Raw genomic sequence first — 21,572 nt, forward strand, 5'->3', positions numbered from 1 at the left:
TATATATGTTGTAAAGCATGAAGTAAGAAACCCGTTCTTCCAATTTTGGCATACTGAAAAATTAATTAAATATTTTTATTAGTGTATATTCAGAGTAATACAAAATTTTGTTTTTATCATTAAAAATTAGAGTTGTGATTTTCTTACTTTTTTCGAGTCGTGGTTGACTAGCAAATAGAGGAGCCATGCGAATCATACGCGAATCATACTGTGTTTTTCGTATTTTGCTATATAACCTATTTTTATAATCATCATCATCATCATCACTATCAGTATAATCATAGTCATAGTCATCGTCATCATCATCATCAGCATTATCAGAATCAGAATCATCCTCATCATCATAACTATCATCATTATCTTCAAAATCTTCATAATCATTATCGTCATCATCATCATCATCATCGTCATCGTCATCGTCATTAACTATACGACATGCAATACGTGCAATACCTTTATCATGTGAGGGTTTTATTGATAACTCAAGCTGTATAAATTGCAAGCAAAAAAAATTGGTTTATTTATTTATTGAATCAATATAAATGTTAATGTTTAAAATATAAACATTAACAGTATAGCTTCAAAAATATAATATAATATTAATAATAGATAATTTAAAACTTACTTCTTCTTTTGAAATTATTATGAATTTTTTACGCCATTCGGTAGGACTTAAATTCGCAGTCTCCATGTTTCTCTCACTTATTGGATTAGACTCCATATTTTATTTTGGGTTAACTTCAAAAAAAAAATATTATATACCGTCAAATAATAAATTCGAAAAATTTACTAGAAACAACAATTGTCTAATGAAGTTAATGTGTAAATAATTGATTGTTTAAAAAGTTAGTTTAGGAGTGAAATCTATTGCCACGTGGTGTGTAACTTTATTTTTATAAAATGGTATGTTACTGTCTATAACTGTGTCCAACTGCAGTACTGTGTTGTGCTGTTCTGTACTGAATAACTGAACCAACTGAACTGAACCGAGCTGCAGTATTTAGATTTTAATAACTATATAGTAATATAACGTGTGGATGGAATTAGTAACACTGCTTGCGACTGCAATCTACTCTTTTTTGCTGTTTTTTGCTTTTTAAATTTTTCAAATAAAAATTATTTTTTCTAAAAATAAAAAAATATAGATAATTTGTTTGTTTGTTTGAATTTAATTTTTTTTTTTTTTATTTTCATCCCTATGTAAATGATAATATCAATATTTTAATATTCGAAAATGTATACTTACTATAATATTAATATAATGATTTATAATATAAATTCAATAATTTATTATTCACTATTATAATTTATTCGTGATTCAAACAATAATATGATCAAGAGTGTTTCTTAAAAAATTCACACTATGTGCTTTCAAAATAAGACTAGAGATTTATAAATTTCTAAAAAGAAATTATGACAATTAAAATAAGGCATTCTGATTAATTTCGAGTATTTAAGTATCAACTATTTTAAAATTAAAAAAAAAATATTCAAAAGTCTGCAAATTTTATGTAATTAAATTAAATTTGTGGGTTAATTTTTTTTTTTTTTAATCATTTATTTTTGGGACAAGAAATAACAAACAAATGAAAACAAATTAATTGCAAGTAAATATTTGAATGGATACATTCTTTATTATTATTTATTAAATTAATATAATAGTGCCTTTGTTTATCCAATTCTAGACTATAAGCAAAAAAAAACATTATTTGATTCCACTAATTATTTGAAGATAATCAATCAACATTTTCTAAACCATCATATACAATAACTGGTACTATTCTACGATATTTTATGAATTTATATATGTCACTGACTGCTTCATTAGTTACATTGGCATTTTTTTCAATATATAATTGTAATAAATTTGGTAAATTGTGAACAAGTTTAAATATCGCTTTATCAGTGATTTTAATGCAATTTGATATATTCAAGAAGCACAATTCTTTATTGAATAAACATTGAATTGATTCATCAGTGATAAATTCATTTGCTTCTGATTGCGAACAAGGACCGTCTAAACCAAGATCGAAATCTTTTAATTCTGGTAAATTATTTATTGCACTCATACCAATATCCGTAATATGTGTGCCAATTATATGTACTTCTTTTAATTTTTTAGCATTATTACAAAGATTAATCAAAAATTCATCTGTAATACCATAATCACAATCAATCTGTAACTTCTCGAGATTTTTTAAATTCCCAATTGGATACATACTGATTCTTGTATCAAACATTGGATGATTTTTCGGCCAAAAAGACAGTAATCTTAGATAAGTTAAATTTTTTATTTCACCTATCGACTGGAGTAATAGCTGGCTTAGTGCAAAATCACTTATAAATAAACGATTCAAAGCAAGTAGTCGAGGAAATACCTGAAAAATAAATAAATAATTTATTAAAAATTAAATAATATTTTTTATTGTAATATATAGGTAATATTAAAAATTTAAACTTACAGAAGCCAATGAATCTGGTGAGAAAACATCATTTCCTTGTAAGGTACATGAAAGATTTAAAATTTCCAATGTTCCACCAATTTGTTCCAATGACTTGGCTAAAGTCATTGGTAGAGTTGAATTTTTACATTGCCAATTAATCGACAGTGTTGTAAGGTGAGACATATTAGAAAAAACATTTTCAAAATCTTGACTCATTATTTCCTTGAATCCTAAATAAAGGGTCTCAAGATTTGGACAATTAGCATTGATAATTGGCATTATTTGAGAAGTAGGATATCGTGATACATCTAGATAAGTTAATTTAATTCCACCGAGTTTAATTAGGTACTCTAGATTATTTGCTTTTTCATGTAAGTCATTAACTGAATCTTTTGCATTAATCATAAATGTATATCTTGTAAAGCTTGAAGGAAGAAACTCGTTCTTCCAATCTTTGCATACTGAAAAATTAATTAAATATTTTCATTAGTATATTTAGGGTAATACATATTTTTGTTTTTAGCATTAAAAATTATAGTGTTGTTATTATCTTACTTTTTTCGAGTCGTGGCTGACTAGCAAATAGAGGAGCCATGCAAATCATACGCAAATCATACTGCGCTTTTTTTTTATCATGTATATTTTTATAATTATCATCATTACTATTTTTTGATAACTCAAGCTGTATAAGAAAAAAATTAGTTTATTATTTAATTGAATCAATAATCAACTTTAACAGTATAGCTACAAAAATTTAATTTATATAATTTAAAACTTACTTCTTCTTTCGAAATTATAATGCATTTTTCAAGCCATTCGGTAGGACTTAAATCTGCAGTCTCCATATTCATCTTACTTGGATTAGTCTCCATATTTTATTCTGGGTTAACTTAAAAAAAAATATTATATACCGTCAAATAATAAATTCGAAAAATTCACTGGAAACAACAATTGTCTAATGAAGTTAATGTGTAAATAATTGATTGTTTAAAAAGTTAGTTTAGGAGTGAAATCGATTGCCACGTGGTGTGTAACCTTATTTTTATTAAACCTTATTTTGCTGTCCAACTGCAGTGTCTAACCAGTTCAACTGCAGTATACTAGCTGTGCTGTACTGAATATCTGAACTAACTGAACTGAACCGAACTGCAGTATTGAATGTAACTATAGTAATATTGGGTGTGTATGAAATTAGTAACACTGCTTGCGACTACAATCTACTCGTTTTTTTTTTTTGCTGATTTTTGCTTTCTCAATTTAACAAATAAAAATTATTTTTTCTAAAAATAAAAAAATATAAATAATTTGTTTGTTTAAAAATGTCCCATTAAGTATATATATATATATACTAGTTAAAAAATAAACAAAAAGAAAACGAAAATCCAACTACTATATTAATGTAATGGTTTATAATATAAATTTAATAATTTATTATTTACTATCGTGATTCAAACAATATGATCAAGAGTGTTACTTAAAAAATTCACACTATGTGCTTTCAAAATAAGACTAGAGATTTAAAATATTTTTAAAAAGAAATTATGACGATTAAAATAAGGCATTCTGATTAATTTCGAGTATAATAATTATATACTATTATTATCATTAAATAATCTTTTGTTTTTTAAATTGAAACAAAAAAAATTCAATAACCTGTAAATTTTATGTAATAAAATTTGTGGGTTAATATTTTTTTTATTTATTTATTTTTAGGACAAGAAATAACAAATAAATAGAACCAAATTAATTGCAAGTTAATATTTAAATTGAGACGTTTTTAGTATTATCTATTAAATTAATATAATAGTGCCTTTATTTATCTAACTCTAGACTATAAGCAAAAAAAAAAACATTATTTGATAATAATCAATCAACATTTTCTATACGATCATTTACAATTAGTGGGATTTTACAATGTTTTTTTAATTCATATATTTTACTGACAGCTTCATTAGTTACCTTGGCATTCGTAATATATAAGCATTCTAAACTTGGTAAATTTTTAAAAATGTCGATGACATTTGGAACGCACCTCATGACAATGCCACTATATATATGTATAGTCATTTTTGAATAGTCGGTGATGCTGGTCGCAATCCATATAATTATTTTTTTTATTTTAGATTATTTTTAGGACAAGAATAATGACAAATGAATGAAAATAAACTAATTGCAAGTAAATACATTTTTTAATGTTATTTATTAAATTAATATAATAGTTTCTTTATTTCTCCAGCTCTAGACTAAAAAAAAAAAACATTATTTGATTGACCCACTATGATGAAAATAATCAATTATCAGTTTCAATATTTTCATATACACATAGTACTTCTTTACGATGTTCTGTTAATTTTTTTATCTTTCTGACCCCTTCACTAGTTACCTTTGTATTTCTAATGGATAAGGTATCCAAAGTTGGTAAATTTTTAACGAGTTTAATTACCCCTTTATCAGTGACATTAATGCAATTTGATATATCCAAGGAGATCAATTTTTGATTGAATAAACATTGAATTGATTCATCAGTGATATATTCATTTTTTTCTGATTGCGAACCCAAGATACATAAACCAAGAAAGAAAAATTTTAATTCTTGTAAATTATCAATTGCACTCATACCAATATCAGTTATATTTATGCCAATTATATGTAAGTCCTCTAATTTTTTAGCATTATTACAAAGATTAATCAAAAATTCATCTGTAACACCATAATCATAGAGAATATATAACTTCTCGAGATTTTTCAAATTCCCAATTGGATACATATTGACTTTTTTATCAAACATTGGATGATCTTTCTCCCCAGCAAACATTAATCTGAGATCAACCAAATTTTTCATTTCACCTATCGACTGGAGTAATAGTTGACTCAGTCCAAGATGACGTATACATAAAAATTCCAAAGCAATCAGTCGAGGAAATACCTGAAAAATAAATAAATAATTTATTCAAATTAAATATTTTTTCTTGTAATTATATAATAAATATTAAAAATTTAAACTTACTGAAGCCAATGAATCTGGTAAGAAAATATCATATCTGTCCAAAGGACATGAAAGTTCTAAAGATTCCAAGGTTCCACCAATTTGTTTTAATGACTTGACTAAAGTCATTGGTAGAGTTGAGTTTTCACATTCCCATTCAATAAACAGTTTTCTAAGGTGAGACATATTAGAAAAAACATTTTCAAAATCTTGACTCATTATTTCTTTGAATCCTGAATAAAGGGTCTCAAGATTTGGACAATTAGCATTGATTATTGGCATTATTTGAGAAAGAGGATAACCTCTTACATCTAGATGCGTTAAATAAGTTCCACAGAGATTAATTAGGTACTCCGGATCATTTGCTGTTTCATATAATTCATTAAGTGATACATTTTTATTGTTTTCAAATGTATATTTTGTGAAGCATGAAGTGAGAAACCCGTTCTTCCAATTTTGGCATACTGAAAAATTAATTAAATATTTTTATTAGTGTATATTCAGAGTAATACAAAATTTTGTTTTTATCATTAGAAATTATAGTGTTGTTATTTTCTTACTTTTTTTGAGTCGTGGTTGACTAGCAAATAGAATATCCATTTTAATCATACGCAAATCATACTGTGCTTTTTGTTTTCTGGTACAATATAAATTATCATGCAATATAATATACTTATCATCATCGTCATCATCATCATCATTATCATCATCATCTTCATCATGATTATCATAATTTTCTATAAATATTCTTCTGTCATTTGCGGATTTTTTTGATAACTCAAGCTGTATAAGAAAAAAATTAGTTTATTATTTAATTGAATTAATAATAAACATAATTAACAGTAGCTACAAAAATATAATATATATAATTTAAAACTTACTTCTTCTTTCGAAATTATTATGAATTTTTCACGCCATTCGGTAGGACTTAAATTTGCAGTCTCCATATTTATTTCACTTATTGAATGAGTCTCCATATTTTATTTTGGGTTCACTTCAAAAAAAAATATTATATACTGTCAAATAATAAATTCGAGAAATTTGCAGGAAACAACAATTGTCTAATGAAGTTATCGTGTAAATAATTGATTGTTTAAAAAGTTTTTTTAGGAGTGAAATCGATTGCCACGTGGTGTGTAACCTTATTTTTATATAAAGCCGTATATGTTGCTGTCTAACTGTGTCCGTAACCAGTTCAACTGTCCAAGTACTGTGCTGTTCTGAATATGAAACTGAACCAACTGAACTGAACCGAACTGCAGTATTCAAATTTGAATGTAACTATATATAGTAATATAACGTGTGGATGGAATAATAGTAACACTGCTTGCAACTGCAATCTACTTTTTTTTGCTGTTTTTTGCTTTTTAAAATTTTCAAGTAAAAATTATTTTTTCTGAAAATAAAAAAATATAGATTATTTGTTGGTTGTTTATGTTTATTTAAATATTTTTTTTTTTATTTTCATCTACATAAGTATAAATGATAATATCAATATTTTAATATTCGAAAATGTATGTATATACTAGTAAAAATATATATAAAAAAAAAAAAAAATGACAACCACTATAATATTAATATAATAATTTAAAACATAAAATTAATAATTCATTATATTTACAATTTTTATTTATTTGTAATTCAAACAATACGATCAAGAGTGTTTCTTAAAAAATTCACACAATTTACTTCCAAAATAAGTCTATAGTATTAGAAAGAAATATATGTTATAATAATATATGTGAATAATATAATAAAGATATTTTTTATTTATACCCAACTGGTTTTGAACTAAATAATAGGGTTTAAAAGTTCTAAATTTTGCAATATTATGATAAAAACTATCATATATTATTTGTCAAGAAACAATAAAAAAAAAGTGGTTTAGATATATATATAGATATTTTATATATAATTAGACCACATGTCCACGAAAAAAAAAAAATAAAATAATAATAGCTATCTTTAACTCACTAGCTAACTTCTTTAGGTTTACTGATAAAAAAACCATTAAATCATTTAATGGACTTTGCATAAAGCAGATCAAAAGTGATGTTGATTGAATAGGTTTATATTATTCAATTCAGTTTGGAAATGCTACTATTTCGCATAAAATTATTATGTTAAAAATTGATATTAAAAAAGTCTAACTTTTTATAAGTTAAATGAATAATGTAAATGTAATATAATTTTATATATATTGATTATTTTTCAGTTTTTTTAGACTAACAAAAACATTATTTGATTCAAATTTTAATATTTTCATGTATGCGTAATAGTTCTTTACGAAGTTTTTTTAATTTATATATTTTTATGACAGCTTCACTAGTTACCTTTGTATTTCTAATGAATAAACATTTCAAATTTGGTAAATTTTCAACAAGTTTAAATACCCCTTTATCAGTGACATTAATGCAATTTGATATATCCAAGGAGATCAATTTTTGATTGAATAAACACTGAATTGATTCATCAGTGATGAATTCATTTTTTTCTGATCGCAGGCCATGATTATTTAAACCAAGATAGAAAAATTCTAGTTCTTGTAAATTATCAATTGCACTCATACCAATATCAGTTATGTTTGTGCCAACTATTTGTAAATCCTTTAATTTTTTAGCATTATTACAAAGATTAATCAAAAATTCATCTCTAACACCATAATCACAAAATATATGTAACTTCTCGAGATTTTTCAAATACCCAATTGGATACATATTGATTCTTAAATCCATCATTGGATGATGTTTCTGCCAACGATACAATAATTTTAAATCAGTCAAATTTTTTATTTCACCTATCGACTGGAGTAATAGTTGACTTAGTCCAAAACCACATATTGTTAAATATTTCAAAGTAGTTAGTCGAGGAAATACCTGAAAAATAGATTAATTAATAAGTTATTAAAAATTAAACAACATTTTTTATTGTATAATATAATATTTATTAAAAATTTAAACTTACAGAAGCCAATGAATCTGGTAAGAAAATATTATTTCGATTTACGGTAAATGAAAGATCTAAACTTTTCAAGGTTCCACCAATTTGTTCTAATGACTTGGCTAAAGTCATTGGTAGAGTTGAGTTTTCACATCCCCATTCAATCGACAGTGTTGTAAGGTGAGACATATTAGAAAAAACATTTTCAAAATCTTGACTCATTATTTCTTTGAATTCTGAATAAAGGGTCTCAAGATTTGGACAATTAGCATTGATTATTGGCATTATTTCAGAAATAGGATATTGCATAACATCTAGATAAGTTAAATTACTTCCACAAAGATTAATTAGGTACTTGAGATCCTTTCCTTTTTCATGCAATTCATTAACTGAATCATTTTTAAGGCTTTTAAATGTATATGTTCTGAAGCATGAACGAAGAAACCCGTTCTCCCAATCTTTGCATACTGAAAAATTAATTAAATATTTCCATTAGTATATATTCAGAGTAATACAAAATTTTGTTTTTATCATTAGAAATTATAGTGTTGTTATTTTCTTACTTTTTTTGAGTCGTGGTTGACTAGCAAATAGATTAGTCATTTTAATCATACGCAAATCATACTGCTCTTTTTGTTTTCTGGTACAATGTAAATTATCATGACATATAGTATAATTATCATCATCATTATCATCATCATTATCATCATCATCATCGTCATTATCATGATCATCTTCATCATGATTATCATAATTTTCTATAGATATTCCACTGACATTTGAGGATTTTTTTGATAACTCAAGCTGTATAAGAAAAAAATTAGATTATTATTTAATTGAATCAATAATAAACATCAAAGTAGCTTCGAAAATATAATATATATAATTTAAAACTTACTTCTTCTTTTGAAATTATTATGAATTTTTCACGCCATTCGGTAGGACTTAAATTTGCAGTCTCCATATTTATTTCACTTATTGAATGAGTCTCCATATTTTATTTTGGGTTAACTTCAAAAAAAAATATTATATATACCGTCAAATAATAAATTCGAGAAATTTGCTGGAAACAACAATTGTCTAATGAAGTTAATGTGTAAATAATTGATTGTTTAAAAAGTTAGTTTAGGAGTGAAATCGATTGCCACGTGGTGTGTAACTTTATTTTTATAAAATCGTATGTTACTGTCTATAACTGTGTCCAACTGCAGTATGTACTGTGTTGTGCTGTTCTGGGGTGCTATTCTTGGTCCCGTACTGCGGGAGTTAGGGTGCGAACTCACGACACGCAAAAGTTTGCGTTTTATCATGGCTGCCGTAATTCTAAACATGGCTGCCGGAATTTTAAACATGGCGCCTCCGTCATCCAAGCTTTGAACACTAGATACACTGCACACACATTACACACAACTACACTTTTCAGTGATATTTTGGTAATATATAGTAATTTCTACTGATTTAAACGCGCGTGTGAATTTACCCGCTCGACATTGTCAGCAATTGGATTAATCTGGAGGCGCCATGTTTAGAATTACGGCAGCCATGATAAAACGCAAACTTTTGCGTGTCGTGAGTTCGCACCCTTATTGCGGGTCCCGCAATAACGATTCGCCGACAAGAATGGTTTGTCGCGATAGAAAAACATGAAAGCGCTTGTTGTTGTTTTCATGTGAAGCTGCCATAGTCGTATGCAAAAGTAGAAATAAGGTAGAATTTACATGAAAGCAACAACTAGCGCCTTCATATTTTTCTATCGCGACCAATCGCGACTAACATTTCTCGTCGGCGAATCGTTATTGCGGGACCCGCAATAACTCTCGCAATACGGGACCAAGAATAGCACTCCTGTGCTGAATAACTGAACCAACTGAACTGAACCGAGCTGCAGTATTTTGATGGAATAAGTAACACGTGGATGGAATAAGTAACACTGCTTACGACTGCAATCTACTCTTTTTTGCTGTTTTTTGCTTTTCGAATTTTTTAAATAAAAATTATTTTTTCTAAAAATAAAAAAAATATAGATAATTTGTTTGTTTGATTGTTTGCGTTTATTTAAATATTATTTTTTTATTTTCATCCACATAAGTATATAAATGATAATATCAATGAAAATGTATATATACTAGTAAAAATATAAACAAAAAAAAAAATGACGACTATTATAATATTAATCAAGAGGCACGGTAGTGCCTCGTGTCAAGTGTGAGAAAAAATATAATAATACCGAAAAATGTGAAAACGTAAACTACCAAACCTTAATATACATCAAATGCCGGGGTAACATAATCCCTCGCAAATTTTCAAAATTTATTTAAAAATATGATGGTGACGATAGAAATTAATGATTTTATAATTTAACATTATATAGTATCCAAGCTTTATTTTAAAAAACCAATTATTTAGTAGTTTATTTCATTTTAATAATTAAATAGATTTTCAACTGTGCGTTTTACGTTTTTTGGACAGAAAAATTTCATCTCTCTCATACTTTTTATTACTGTTATATCTCTCTCTCTCCTTCTTTATATTTTATCAATTTTAGAATATCTTTGATGACTTTGAAAGTACATGTATACAAAACATTGGTGTGTTGTTAAAGTTTTAACAATAATTTTGAGGCTGGATCTATTAAATTTGATATGACCAAATGACTTCACAAAAAGATGTGATATCACAACAACAAAAAAAATAATCATACAGTTGCTGAAGCAACTGTGCCTTCCCTGCGGGGGTAATTTTAATTTCTTCTTTAATATATATCGAAATTCGTGACTGCAAATTTATTTCATTCTCTATCGTTACAATGATTATTGTTACAACTAAAATTTATTTAATTTTCATTCATTTTGCTTGTTCCTTCTAATGGGTCATCTCCATGTCCAGAATCGCTTTCTTCTAACCTTTTAAACTCTCCGTTTTTATTCATTTTGTTGTACTATGATTTTGGCCTGTCAATGTTAAATATTTATTACGAAATTGTCGAGTTCGATTGTATTTATTTTATTTACTTTTTTCTCTCGGTTGAATAAGGATTTAACGTTTTAGTTTATTGCTGAAGTAGATTATATTTTTAATTTTTTATATTCATTTATTTTCAATTCCTTTGATGCTATCACATCACCCTTTTTCGCTAGAAATTTTCTGCCTCTTCATTCCATAAAAGTTAGTCAATCTAAAAATATATTTCCTTTTGGTAGAATTATTATCTTTGTTTAGTTTAATCAAACTTTTTCATTTTAAATTTTATTTTTACTTCATAATCACTGTCGTCTTCTAATGTTATTGTTCTTTATTTTATACCATACTGACATTGCATATATAAATTCCACTTTATTTTATTGCTATTATGATTGCGATGATATCTAAATAATGTCATTATTATTATTGAATAGTTCTCTTTTTTTTTTTTTTCAGCTGAAATTATTTTTGCCTGCAAATGATTTAATTGTTAGATATACAATTTCTTGTATTTTTTAATTTCGAAATTAATTTTGGTATATTTTCATTTTCCTCATCGTCATCGAATTTTATATTAGCTTCTACTGGTATCATTATTTCTTTATTATTTATTGATGGGTATGTTCATTAATTTTCTCACTAATCCTCAATGATCGTATATATATTTTGTTTAACTTGAATATTTAATAATTTATCATGTTAATAATTTTTTTTAAATCTTTTTGTTGAAAAATCTTGTTAAATATGATTTTTCCATGATATTTTGCTATACTTTTCTTTTTTGTTTACTCATATTTTTCTAATATTTTCCTATAATTATCGTATTTTTCTTTATATTCAGTGTTTTCTATATTTTCATTTATTCGTTTTATATATTCTTTTTTTTTCTATTTTTTTGTTCTTTTTCCATCTTCATCTTGTTTAGATTAATTAAGGGACTTAGAAACTGTTCGGGGGGGGGGGGGGGGCATAATTGATATGTTCCCTTATTTATCGTTTTTTTTTTTATATTCAGTCACTTTTCTATATTTTCGTTTATATTTACCGTTTTTTTTTTGTTTTTTTCCTTTTTTTTCCTTTTTTTTTACTGATATTTTCCCATATTTATCGTTTTTTTCTTTATATTCAGTCATTTTCCTATATCCTCCTTTATATTTACTGATATTTTCCCATATTTATCGTTTTATTCTTCATATTCAGTCACTTTTCTTTATTTTTCTTTATATTTACTGATATTTTCCTATATTCTTCTTTATATTTACTGATATTTTCCCATATTTATCGTTTTTTTCTTTATATTCAGTCACTTTTCTATATTTTCGTTTATATTTACCGATTTTTCTTTGATATTTTCCTATATTCTTCTTTATATTTACTGATATTTTCCCATATTTATCGTTTTTTTCTTCATATTCAGTCACTTTTCTATATTTTCCTTTATATTTACCGATTTTTCTTTGATATTTTCCCATATTTATCTTTTTTTTCTTTATATTCAGTGAGTTTTCTATATTTTTCTTTATATTTTCCATATATATCGTATTGGTTAAGATTAAGGGACTTAGAAAATTTTTTGGGGGGTGTCTACCATGGTTGAGATTAAAGGACTTAGAAAATTTTTTAGGGGGGGTGTCTACCATGGTTGGGGGTCCAGAAGTTAAGAAACAATAGGAAATTAAAATTCCCTAAAAAACAAAGTTTTTTCTACAAAAAAGAAGTCAAAGTGTTCAGTGTCACTATAATTGTGATATTCTCATTTAGATATGACACTAAAAATTCAAAGAAAGAAATATATATTTTTGACGCATGTAATGGTATAAACTATTGAAAAATTAAACATTTACCTGATTAAAATGATGTATTGAACATATAAATACTGAAATCTTATTTGAGAAAAACCAGGTGGGGTCAAGTTTAATTTTTTTTTTTTTTTTTTTTCAATAGTTTAGACTTAATTACATGCGTCAAAAATATATATTTCTTTCTTGAATTTTTAGTGTCATATCTAAATGAAAATACTTACAATTATAGTGACAATTTCGAACACTTGACTCTTTTTTGTAGAAAAAAACTTTGTTTTTTTTTTGTTGTTGTGATATAATAATTCATAAAATCATAATATAAAACTAATAATTTATTATTTACAATTATTTTTTATTCGCGATTCAAACAATATGATGAAAAATGTTTCTTAAAAAATTCACAGTATATGCTTTCAGAATAAGACTAAAGATTTATAAATTTTTAAAAAGAAATTGTGACAATCAAAATAAGACATTCTGATTAATTTCGAGTATTTAAGTATCAACTATTTTAAAAATATAGAAAAATATATATAGTATAATTATCATCAAATAATATCTATTGTTTTTTAAATTGAACAAAAAAAATTTTAAAACCTGCAAATTTTATGTAATTAAATTTGTGGGGTTAATATTTTTTTTTTTTAATTTATTTATCTTCAGGACAGAAAATAATCAATAGATTTCTTCCAAATAATCACAATCAATATGTAGTTTTTTAAATTTATATATCTTTCTGATAGCTTCACTAGTTACCTTTGTCATTTGAATATTTAAAATTTTTAAATTTGGTAAGTTTTCAACAAGTTTAAATAACCCTTCATCAGTAACATTGATGCAATTTGATATATTCAAATAGTTCAATTTTTTATTAAATAAACGTTGAATTGATTCATCAGTGATATATTCATTTTTTTCTGAGTGCGGACCATGATTAGTAAAACCAAGATTGAAATCTTCTAACTCTTGTAAATTATCAATTGCACTCATACCAATATCAGTTATATCTGTGCCAATTATATGTAAAAACGTTAATTTTTTGGCATTATTACAAAGATTAATCAAAAATTCATCTCTAACACCATAATCACAAGCAATCTGTAACTTCTCGAGATTTTTTAAATTCCCAATTGGATACATACTGATTTTTGTATCAAACATTGGATGTTCTTTCCACCAATGAGAAACTAATCTTAAATCAGTCAAATTTTCTATTTTACCTATAGACTGGAGTAATAGCTGGCTTAGTGCAAAACCCCATACAGATAAACCATTCAGAGCAGTTAGTCGAGGAAATACCTGAAAAAAAAATAAATAATTTATTAAAAATTAAATAATATTTTTTATTGTAATATATAATATTTATTGAAAATTTAAACTTACAGAAGCCAATGAATCTGGTGAGAAAATATCAAGTGGTGCTAAGGGTGATGAAAGATTTAAAATTTTCAATGTTCCACCAATTTGTTCCAATGACTTGGCTAGAGTCATTGGTAGAGTCGAATTTTTACATTGCCATTTAATCGACAGTGTTGTAAGGTGAGACATATTAGAAAAAACATTTTCAAAATCTTGACTCATTATTTCTTTGAATCCTAAATAAAGCTTCTCAAGATTTGGACAATTAGCATTGATTATTGGCATTATCTGAGAAATAGGATATTGCATTAGATCTAGATAAGTTAACCTAGTTCCACAGAGCTTCATTAGGTATTCTAGATCATCTGCGTTTTCATATAATTTATCAATTGAATTATTCCTATATTTCTTAAATTTATATGTTGTAAAGCTCGAAAGAAGCAACTCGTTTTTCCAATTTTGGCATACTGAAAAATTAGTTAAATATTTTCATTAGTATATTTAGGGTAATACATTATTTTTGTTTTTAGCATTAAAAATTATAGTGTTGTTATTTTCTTACTTTTTTTGAGTCGTGGTTGACTAGCAAATAGAGGAGCCATGCGAATCATACGAAAATCATACTGTCCTTCTCGTTTGCTGCGATTATATCCATGTTCATCATAATAATAATCATAACTATAATCACCAATTTTTTTTAATAGCTTAAGCTATATAAGAAAAAAATTAGTTTATTATTTTATTAACATTAACAGTATAGCTACAAAACTACAATATATATAATTTAAAACTTACTTCTTTTGTCGAAATTTCAATGAATTTTTCATGCCATTCGGTAGGACTTAAATCCGCAGATGTCTCCATATCCATCTTACTCGAACAAGTCTCCATATTTTATGTTGGGTCAACTTAAAAAAAAAAAAAAACAATGAATTATTATATACGGTGAAATACTAAATTCAAAAAATTAATGGTAACAACTTGATAACTTAATTGGACTTTTTACCTTTTTTCCAATCTACGCGAATAAAATAGTATTCAACCTCAACTACTCGTTAATATATATAGAAATGTTTAATGAAGCTATTGTATAAATAATGTTTTAAAAAAGTTAATTGTCACGTGGTGGGTAACCTTAATTTTATAAAATCGTATTTTGCTATTCAACTGAACTGTGACTAGTAATATGACAATGCTTGTTTGGGACTGGTAGGTAAACACCTGTTAAAATTATTATTGAAGAAAAAAAAAAATATATATAGATTTTGTAAAATTTAAATTGTGTTAAGGTGTCTTTCCATTGCCGCTTATTAAGGCAATCTTTCACCATCCGACTTCCGGATATACACCAAGTGCACTCTCCCGCAAGAAATAACAACTAAAAAACTCTTTTTCTCTCTCAAAAGCATTAGTAGTCACTCTCTTGTCTTCACTATAGTATAACTTTTGATAGTATATTGTGTAGGCTAAAATCCTGCACTTACACCAATACTTTTAAAAGAAAAATATTCCATTGAATTGTTTTTTTTTTTTTATTTTTTTTTCTAATTTTCCATATATTTTTTCCACTATTGTCATCCTTAAAAATTTATCAATATACATTATCTACAATAAATACATTGTTAAATAAAAAAAATATATAATACTTGAATAATTAATTAAAATTAAATAGTATAAAAAATAATGCATTTTCATAAAAATATCATTTTGTCAATAGTAAAAGTTAAAAAGTCAATCAAAATACACGTGGTATGTTTTAAGTCTCATTACATCATTCGACATCACTCGATTTTAGTTTAAATTTTCGTCTATACTTTTAAAATTATAGATATTATAGATATTTATTTTGAAATTTTCGTATATAATGACAAGAATAGCGTAATTTACCTGGTGTGATTGGATTTTTGGTAATATGACTAGATCTATTTCTCACGTGGCACATGGATTGTAGATATTTTCTTGTATATTTTTTTTTGGCATTCCCAACAGAGTATTGTCCCAGCAAATTATGAAATCCCAACTTTCATAATTCCACTCATTTTTATTTATTTATTTTCTATTTCAAACAACAAAAATATTTATGTATTAATTTTGTTATTAAAAGAAATACAGATTAAACTGATTCCAGACAACGTGGGAGCAGCAAATGTCCGGTTGTACATGGACAAATTGAAAACAAGAATATCAAGCAGATCAGAGAGAGAGAAAACGAGGTGAAAACACGTGCGACGATATCAGCATCTTATTCCCACTGTGGTTGATATCCCTGAACTTGGAGGAAAGTAATACAGGAAAATTTTTCGTTATTATGGATTATATAGAAAACTGAAAAACCTCCGTTTTTTTGAATAGAATTATTCGAATATTCGATAATTCAAATTTGGACAATTGAATTATTTATTATTCAAATTATTTTGAAATTTTTTTAATGTAGACACAGCTTTGTAGAATTAATTAAAAAAAATTTTTTTTACTAAAATTTCAAATTAGAATATTTATTAGAGTACTAGAAATATATTTAGGAAAATTTAAATAAACTCAAATAAATTTTATAAACAAGTAAAAAAAAAAAAATAGATAACTTATAATTTTGTTTCTTATTTAAATTAAACAGTTAATATCAAATCAAATTCAAGTTATAAATTCGAATTAAGTTTTTAATTTTTATATATTTTATTTTATTATTTTAAATTTTTTTATTACTCCTTAATAAATTGTTTTTCTTTAATAATAACTTTTAGCTTTGGAATGATACATATTTTGAAAAAATTCAATAATTATTTTTAATAATTATTAATTACAAATCAATTTTCAAAATGTATTTATTTTTTATAGTTTAAAAATATTTTTATGTTCGTTGTACTATTAAAAATTAACAAAGATTGAGATTTAAACTTCAATTGCCTTCACCTTTGGCGACCCTTCAAGATGTGCTGTTTTTTTACCATCTTCGACAATTACCAATTCAAATTTCTTTCTGACAATTCTGTAAAATGAAAATAATATTAGTATTAATGTATATTTTATAAAAACAATTCATTGGAAATATAAATAAATACTTGATACTTAAAATATTTTAGTATTTTTAATTTATAAAAATATTGATTTGAAGTCATTTTGATAACTAACAGGATCTATTAAGAAATTATTAATGAATATTCAACTTACATTTTACGACCATCTTGTGTTTTGAATACTATTGTACCACAATCGAATACTATTTTCGTTCCTCCAGGTATCATATCTTCTAGAGATACTTCTTCAGTGGCAATTATATTTTGTAAATTTTCATCCAATTTTCTGTCACATTCAATATTCAGATTATATTTCAAATGATAACTGTAAAATATAATGTGCATTATTAATAATGTATATTTATTATTCACCATTCAATGGAGATATGAATAAATAATTAAAACTGATAATAAGTAGCCCTGATAGATAAAAGAAAGGTTTAAAATTATTGTTTAATATTCAACTTACACTTCATCACTTTCGTCTGCTTGTATTTTTACTGTATCTTCATATGATAAACTAAAATTACCAATTATTGGAAATACGTCTGAAAATTTTATTGGTGAATTTGAAGGGAACCTGAGAAATAAAAATAATATTATTAATAATGTATATTTTTTATCAATAGTCGGTGAATGATTAATAATCAATATGTTAATTAATTATGAGTATATCAAATGAATAATTATAATAATGAAAATAAATCTTTCAAAATTATTGATTAATAATCAACTTACTTATATTCATGTTTCGAGGTTTTTAATGTTTCTTTATTATCTGGAACAAAGACATGAAATTTAGCCGTTTTTATTTGTTGCATTTTAGATGGTTCTTTTTCCATAGCAGCTATTTCATCTTGTAAAGTTGTAGATGTTTTTTTGACTTCCAGGCTCAATGTGTTATGGAAAGTAAATCTGTAAATTTGTAATTCAAAGTTTATTAAAAAAATTGATAAATAATCAACACTAGGTAATTTTTTTTTCACTTAATAAAACATTAATAATAACTTAATAATTATTAATTATAATATAAAATTATTGATTAATATTAAACTTACGTTGTATCACCATCTTCTGTTGTTAATGTTAATTTACCATTGTCAAGTGATCCATTAAATCTATTAAATTTTACTTGTATTGGTTCTTCTCTTGGAAATAGTGCCTTTACAAGTTGTACGTTTGCATCCAGATCTTCGCGAATTAATATTAAATTGCGTGTGTTATCGTTCTTAAGGCTGTAATATAATAATAAATAATGATGTGATATATTAATAAATGATCAACTTTCATATAATAGATTAATATTATTGACTTGATAAAATATCAAATTAAATACTTTTAATAATAAAAAATTGTTCAACTCACGACAAATGGTCTTCTTTTGTGAATATTTCTATTTCACTATCATCAAATAATACACTGGATGTAAACATTTTTGATGGACTTATACAATACTTCAAAGTTTCTTTCCGAGCTGCAGTTGCCATGTTTATTTCTTCCCAAAATTCAGCATTTGTTCTAATTTTATATGCACCGAAAATAATAGCACTACTTATAACAATAAATGTCAATGACACTGGATACATCTTAATAATTTTCCAACATCCAGCTGATATTTTTTGAGCTGTATAAAATAATAATAAATAATAAAAATTAGAATAAATTGATGTTGAATTATAATTGAAAATATTATATATATATATATATATATGTTTTAAAAATTTTCATTTATAATAATACAATAATAAGATGATTTACCTGATACAATTGAATTTTTAATAATCTGACTACAAGCATCTTCCATGTGGCAAATGGATTGTAGTAGAAATTTCGTTGTGTTTTGTGTTGTAATATAATATGTTGTTTTAACAATTTTCACAACTTCACTCATTGTTATTATTTATTTTTCTTTTTCAAACAACAAAAATATTTATTAATATTAATTGTGCTATTTACAAAACAGATTAAACTGCTAGACAACGTGGGAGCAGAATGTCAGTTATCATCACGTCATGTATATGGAATACCAAGAAGATCAGAGAGAGAGAAAACGAGACTAAAAACACGTGCGATGATTATTGCGCATTCTATTCCACCGTGGTTGATATTTGAACTTGGAAATTAAAACAAGAAACTAAAAAATCTTCCTTTTATTTTAATAGAATTTTTTGATAATATAATTAAAACTTGGACAATTGATTCATTAATCAAAATAATTTAAATAAAAAAATTTGTCATCATACAGCGTTGTAGAATTAATTGAAAAATAGTTTTATACTAAAATTTCAAATTAGAATATTTATTAGAGTACTACAAATATATTTAGGAAAATTTAAATAAATTCAAATGAATTTTATAAACAGGTAAGAAAAAAAAAATAGATACTTAAATCATAATATTGTTTTTTATTTAAGTTAAACAGTAAATATCAAATCAAATTCAAATCAAGTTTTTAATTTTTATATATTTTATTTTATTATTTTAAAATTTTTTTCTATAGCTTGATAAATTTTTTTTTTCAATAATAACTTTTTGCTTTGCATTGATACATATTTTGATAAAATCAATAATTATTAATTATAAATCAATTTTTAAAACTAATTTATTTATTATAGTTTAAAAATACTTTTATGTTCATTGCACTAATAAAAATAAACAAAGATTAAGATTTAAACATAATCCAAAGTTAAGTACGGCTTTCCATCAATAGATATTCCTTCACCATATTTGAAAATAAATATTTCATATCTCTGTTTGACAATACTGCGTAAAATGAAAATAATTTTATTATTAATACTGTTACGTACCAAGCTAATTAGTTTATATTATCTATGAAATAACAAAAAAAAAGAAGAATGTTTAACTGAATAATAATAAAATAATAATTTGAGATTAATATAAATTAATGAGCTTGATATTTAACTTGTTTTTATAAAATCCTCTTATTTTGTTTTTCCCTACAGGGTAACGGGTTAGGAGGGAATGTGTATTATTGTAGATGTACCTTGAATCTTGATGTAAGAATAATCCGAAACAATTGTTGTTGAGAGCGTGTCAATCTGGATGGTCGCCTGTTGATGTTGGTAGTCTCGAATAATCCAAACGGTAAAATAAACTCGAAGCACAGAAAACAACACCCCGGAGAAATGTCACAGTCAATAATTTTTATATAGGATTAGGAAAGGTTAAATAATTTAGGAAATGATAATTTGTCACTAGCAATTGTTTTAAGTTTTAACTTCACTGGTATTGATTTATTTTATTAATTATTAAAATATTTAATTGATTTTCTATTTTATATAAAAAGCAATTTGATTTATTAAAATTTATTTGATTTAATTTATATTAAACTACAGAAGGGATGATTGAAAGTGGGAACATCTTGGACCAATTATATTTAACCTGTCCCACGATAGTCAGCATTTATCATTGATTTAAACATTTATTTATTTATTATAGTTTGAAAATACTTTTGTTGGTTGCACTAATAAAAATAAACAAAGATCAAGATTTAAACATAATATAACTTCAAATATGGCATCGCATGAACATATGTTTTTTGCCCATCTTCGAAAACTGTCCAGTCAAATTTCTTCCTGACAATACTGTAAAACGAAAATAATATTATTATTAATGTATATATTATATAAACAATTTTATTAAACAGTATTTTTAACTTAAAAAAAAAATATTGATTGAAAGTAATTTTGATAACTAAAAGATTCTATTAAGAAATTATTAATGAATATTTAACTTACATTTTACGACCATCTTGTGTTTTGAATACTACTGTACCACAATTAACTGTTACATTTGTTCCTTTATCTACTATATCATCTGGAGATACTTCTTTAGTGGCAATCATATTTTGTAAATTTTCATCGACTTTTTTGTCACATTCAAGCTTTACATTGTGTTTGAAATGATAACTGTAAAATATAAATAGCATTATTATTGATGTATATTTATTATCTACTATTCAATGGAGATATGAATAAATATAATCAAAACTGATAAAAGGTAAACCTGATAATCGAAAGAAATGTTTAAAATTATTGTTTAATAT

General features: G+C 25.0%; 3 protein-coding genes across 3 annotated transcripts; all 3 read right to left on the reverse strand.

Annotated features, from left to right (window-relative positions):
* Window positions 1–4,260: 4,260 nt before the first annotated feature.
* On the reverse strand, window positions 4,261–8,559 carry LOC122856457. The gene is made up of 5 exons (XM_044158127.1): window positions 8,395–8,559; window positions 7,952–8,306; window positions 5,452–5,894; window positions 4,828–5,370; window positions 4,261–4,275 (listed from the first exon to the last, which is right to left on the reverse strand). The coding sequence occupies exons 1-5, from the start codon at window positions 8,557–8,559 to the stop codon at window positions 4,261–4,263; spliced, it is 1,521 nt and encodes a 506-aa protein (XP_044014062.1).
* A 5,240-nt stretch (window positions 8,560–13,799) lies between these two features.
* On the reverse strand, window positions 13,800–15,362 carry LOC122856458. The gene is made up of 4 exons (XM_044158128.1): window positions 15,288–15,362; window positions 15,055–15,196; window positions 14,517–14,959; window positions 13,800–14,432 (listed from the first exon to the last, which is right to left on the reverse strand). Exons 1-4 carry the CDS (start codon window positions 15,360–15,362, stop codon window positions 13,809–13,811), a joined length of 1,284 nt encoding a protein of 427 aa, XP_044014063.1. The 3' UTR covers window positions 13,800–13,808.
* A 2,019-nt stretch (window positions 15,363–17,381) lies between these two features.
* Window positions 17,382–19,112, reverse strand: LOC122856459. Its single transcript, XM_044158129.1, has 6 exons — window positions 18,872–19,112; window positions 18,565–18,741; window positions 18,245–18,421; window positions 17,976–18,086; window positions 17,661–17,831; window positions 17,382–17,478 (listed from the first exon to the last, which is right to left on the reverse strand). Exons 1-6 carry the CDS (start codon window positions 19,090–19,092, stop codon window positions 17,382–17,384), a joined length of 954 nt encoding a protein of 317 aa, XP_044014064.1. The 5' UTR covers window positions 19,093–19,112.
* Between the last annotated feature and the right edge of the window lie 2,460 nt (window positions 19,113–21,572).

This window comes from Aphidius gifuensis, linkage group LG5 (assembly GCF_014905175.1).
Source record: "Aphidius gifuensis isolate YNYX2018 linkage group LG5, ASM1490517v1, whole genome shotgun sequence".
Classification (NCBI taxonomy): Eukaryota; Metazoa; Arthropoda; class Insecta; order Hymenoptera; family Braconidae; genus Aphidius; species Aphidius gifuensis.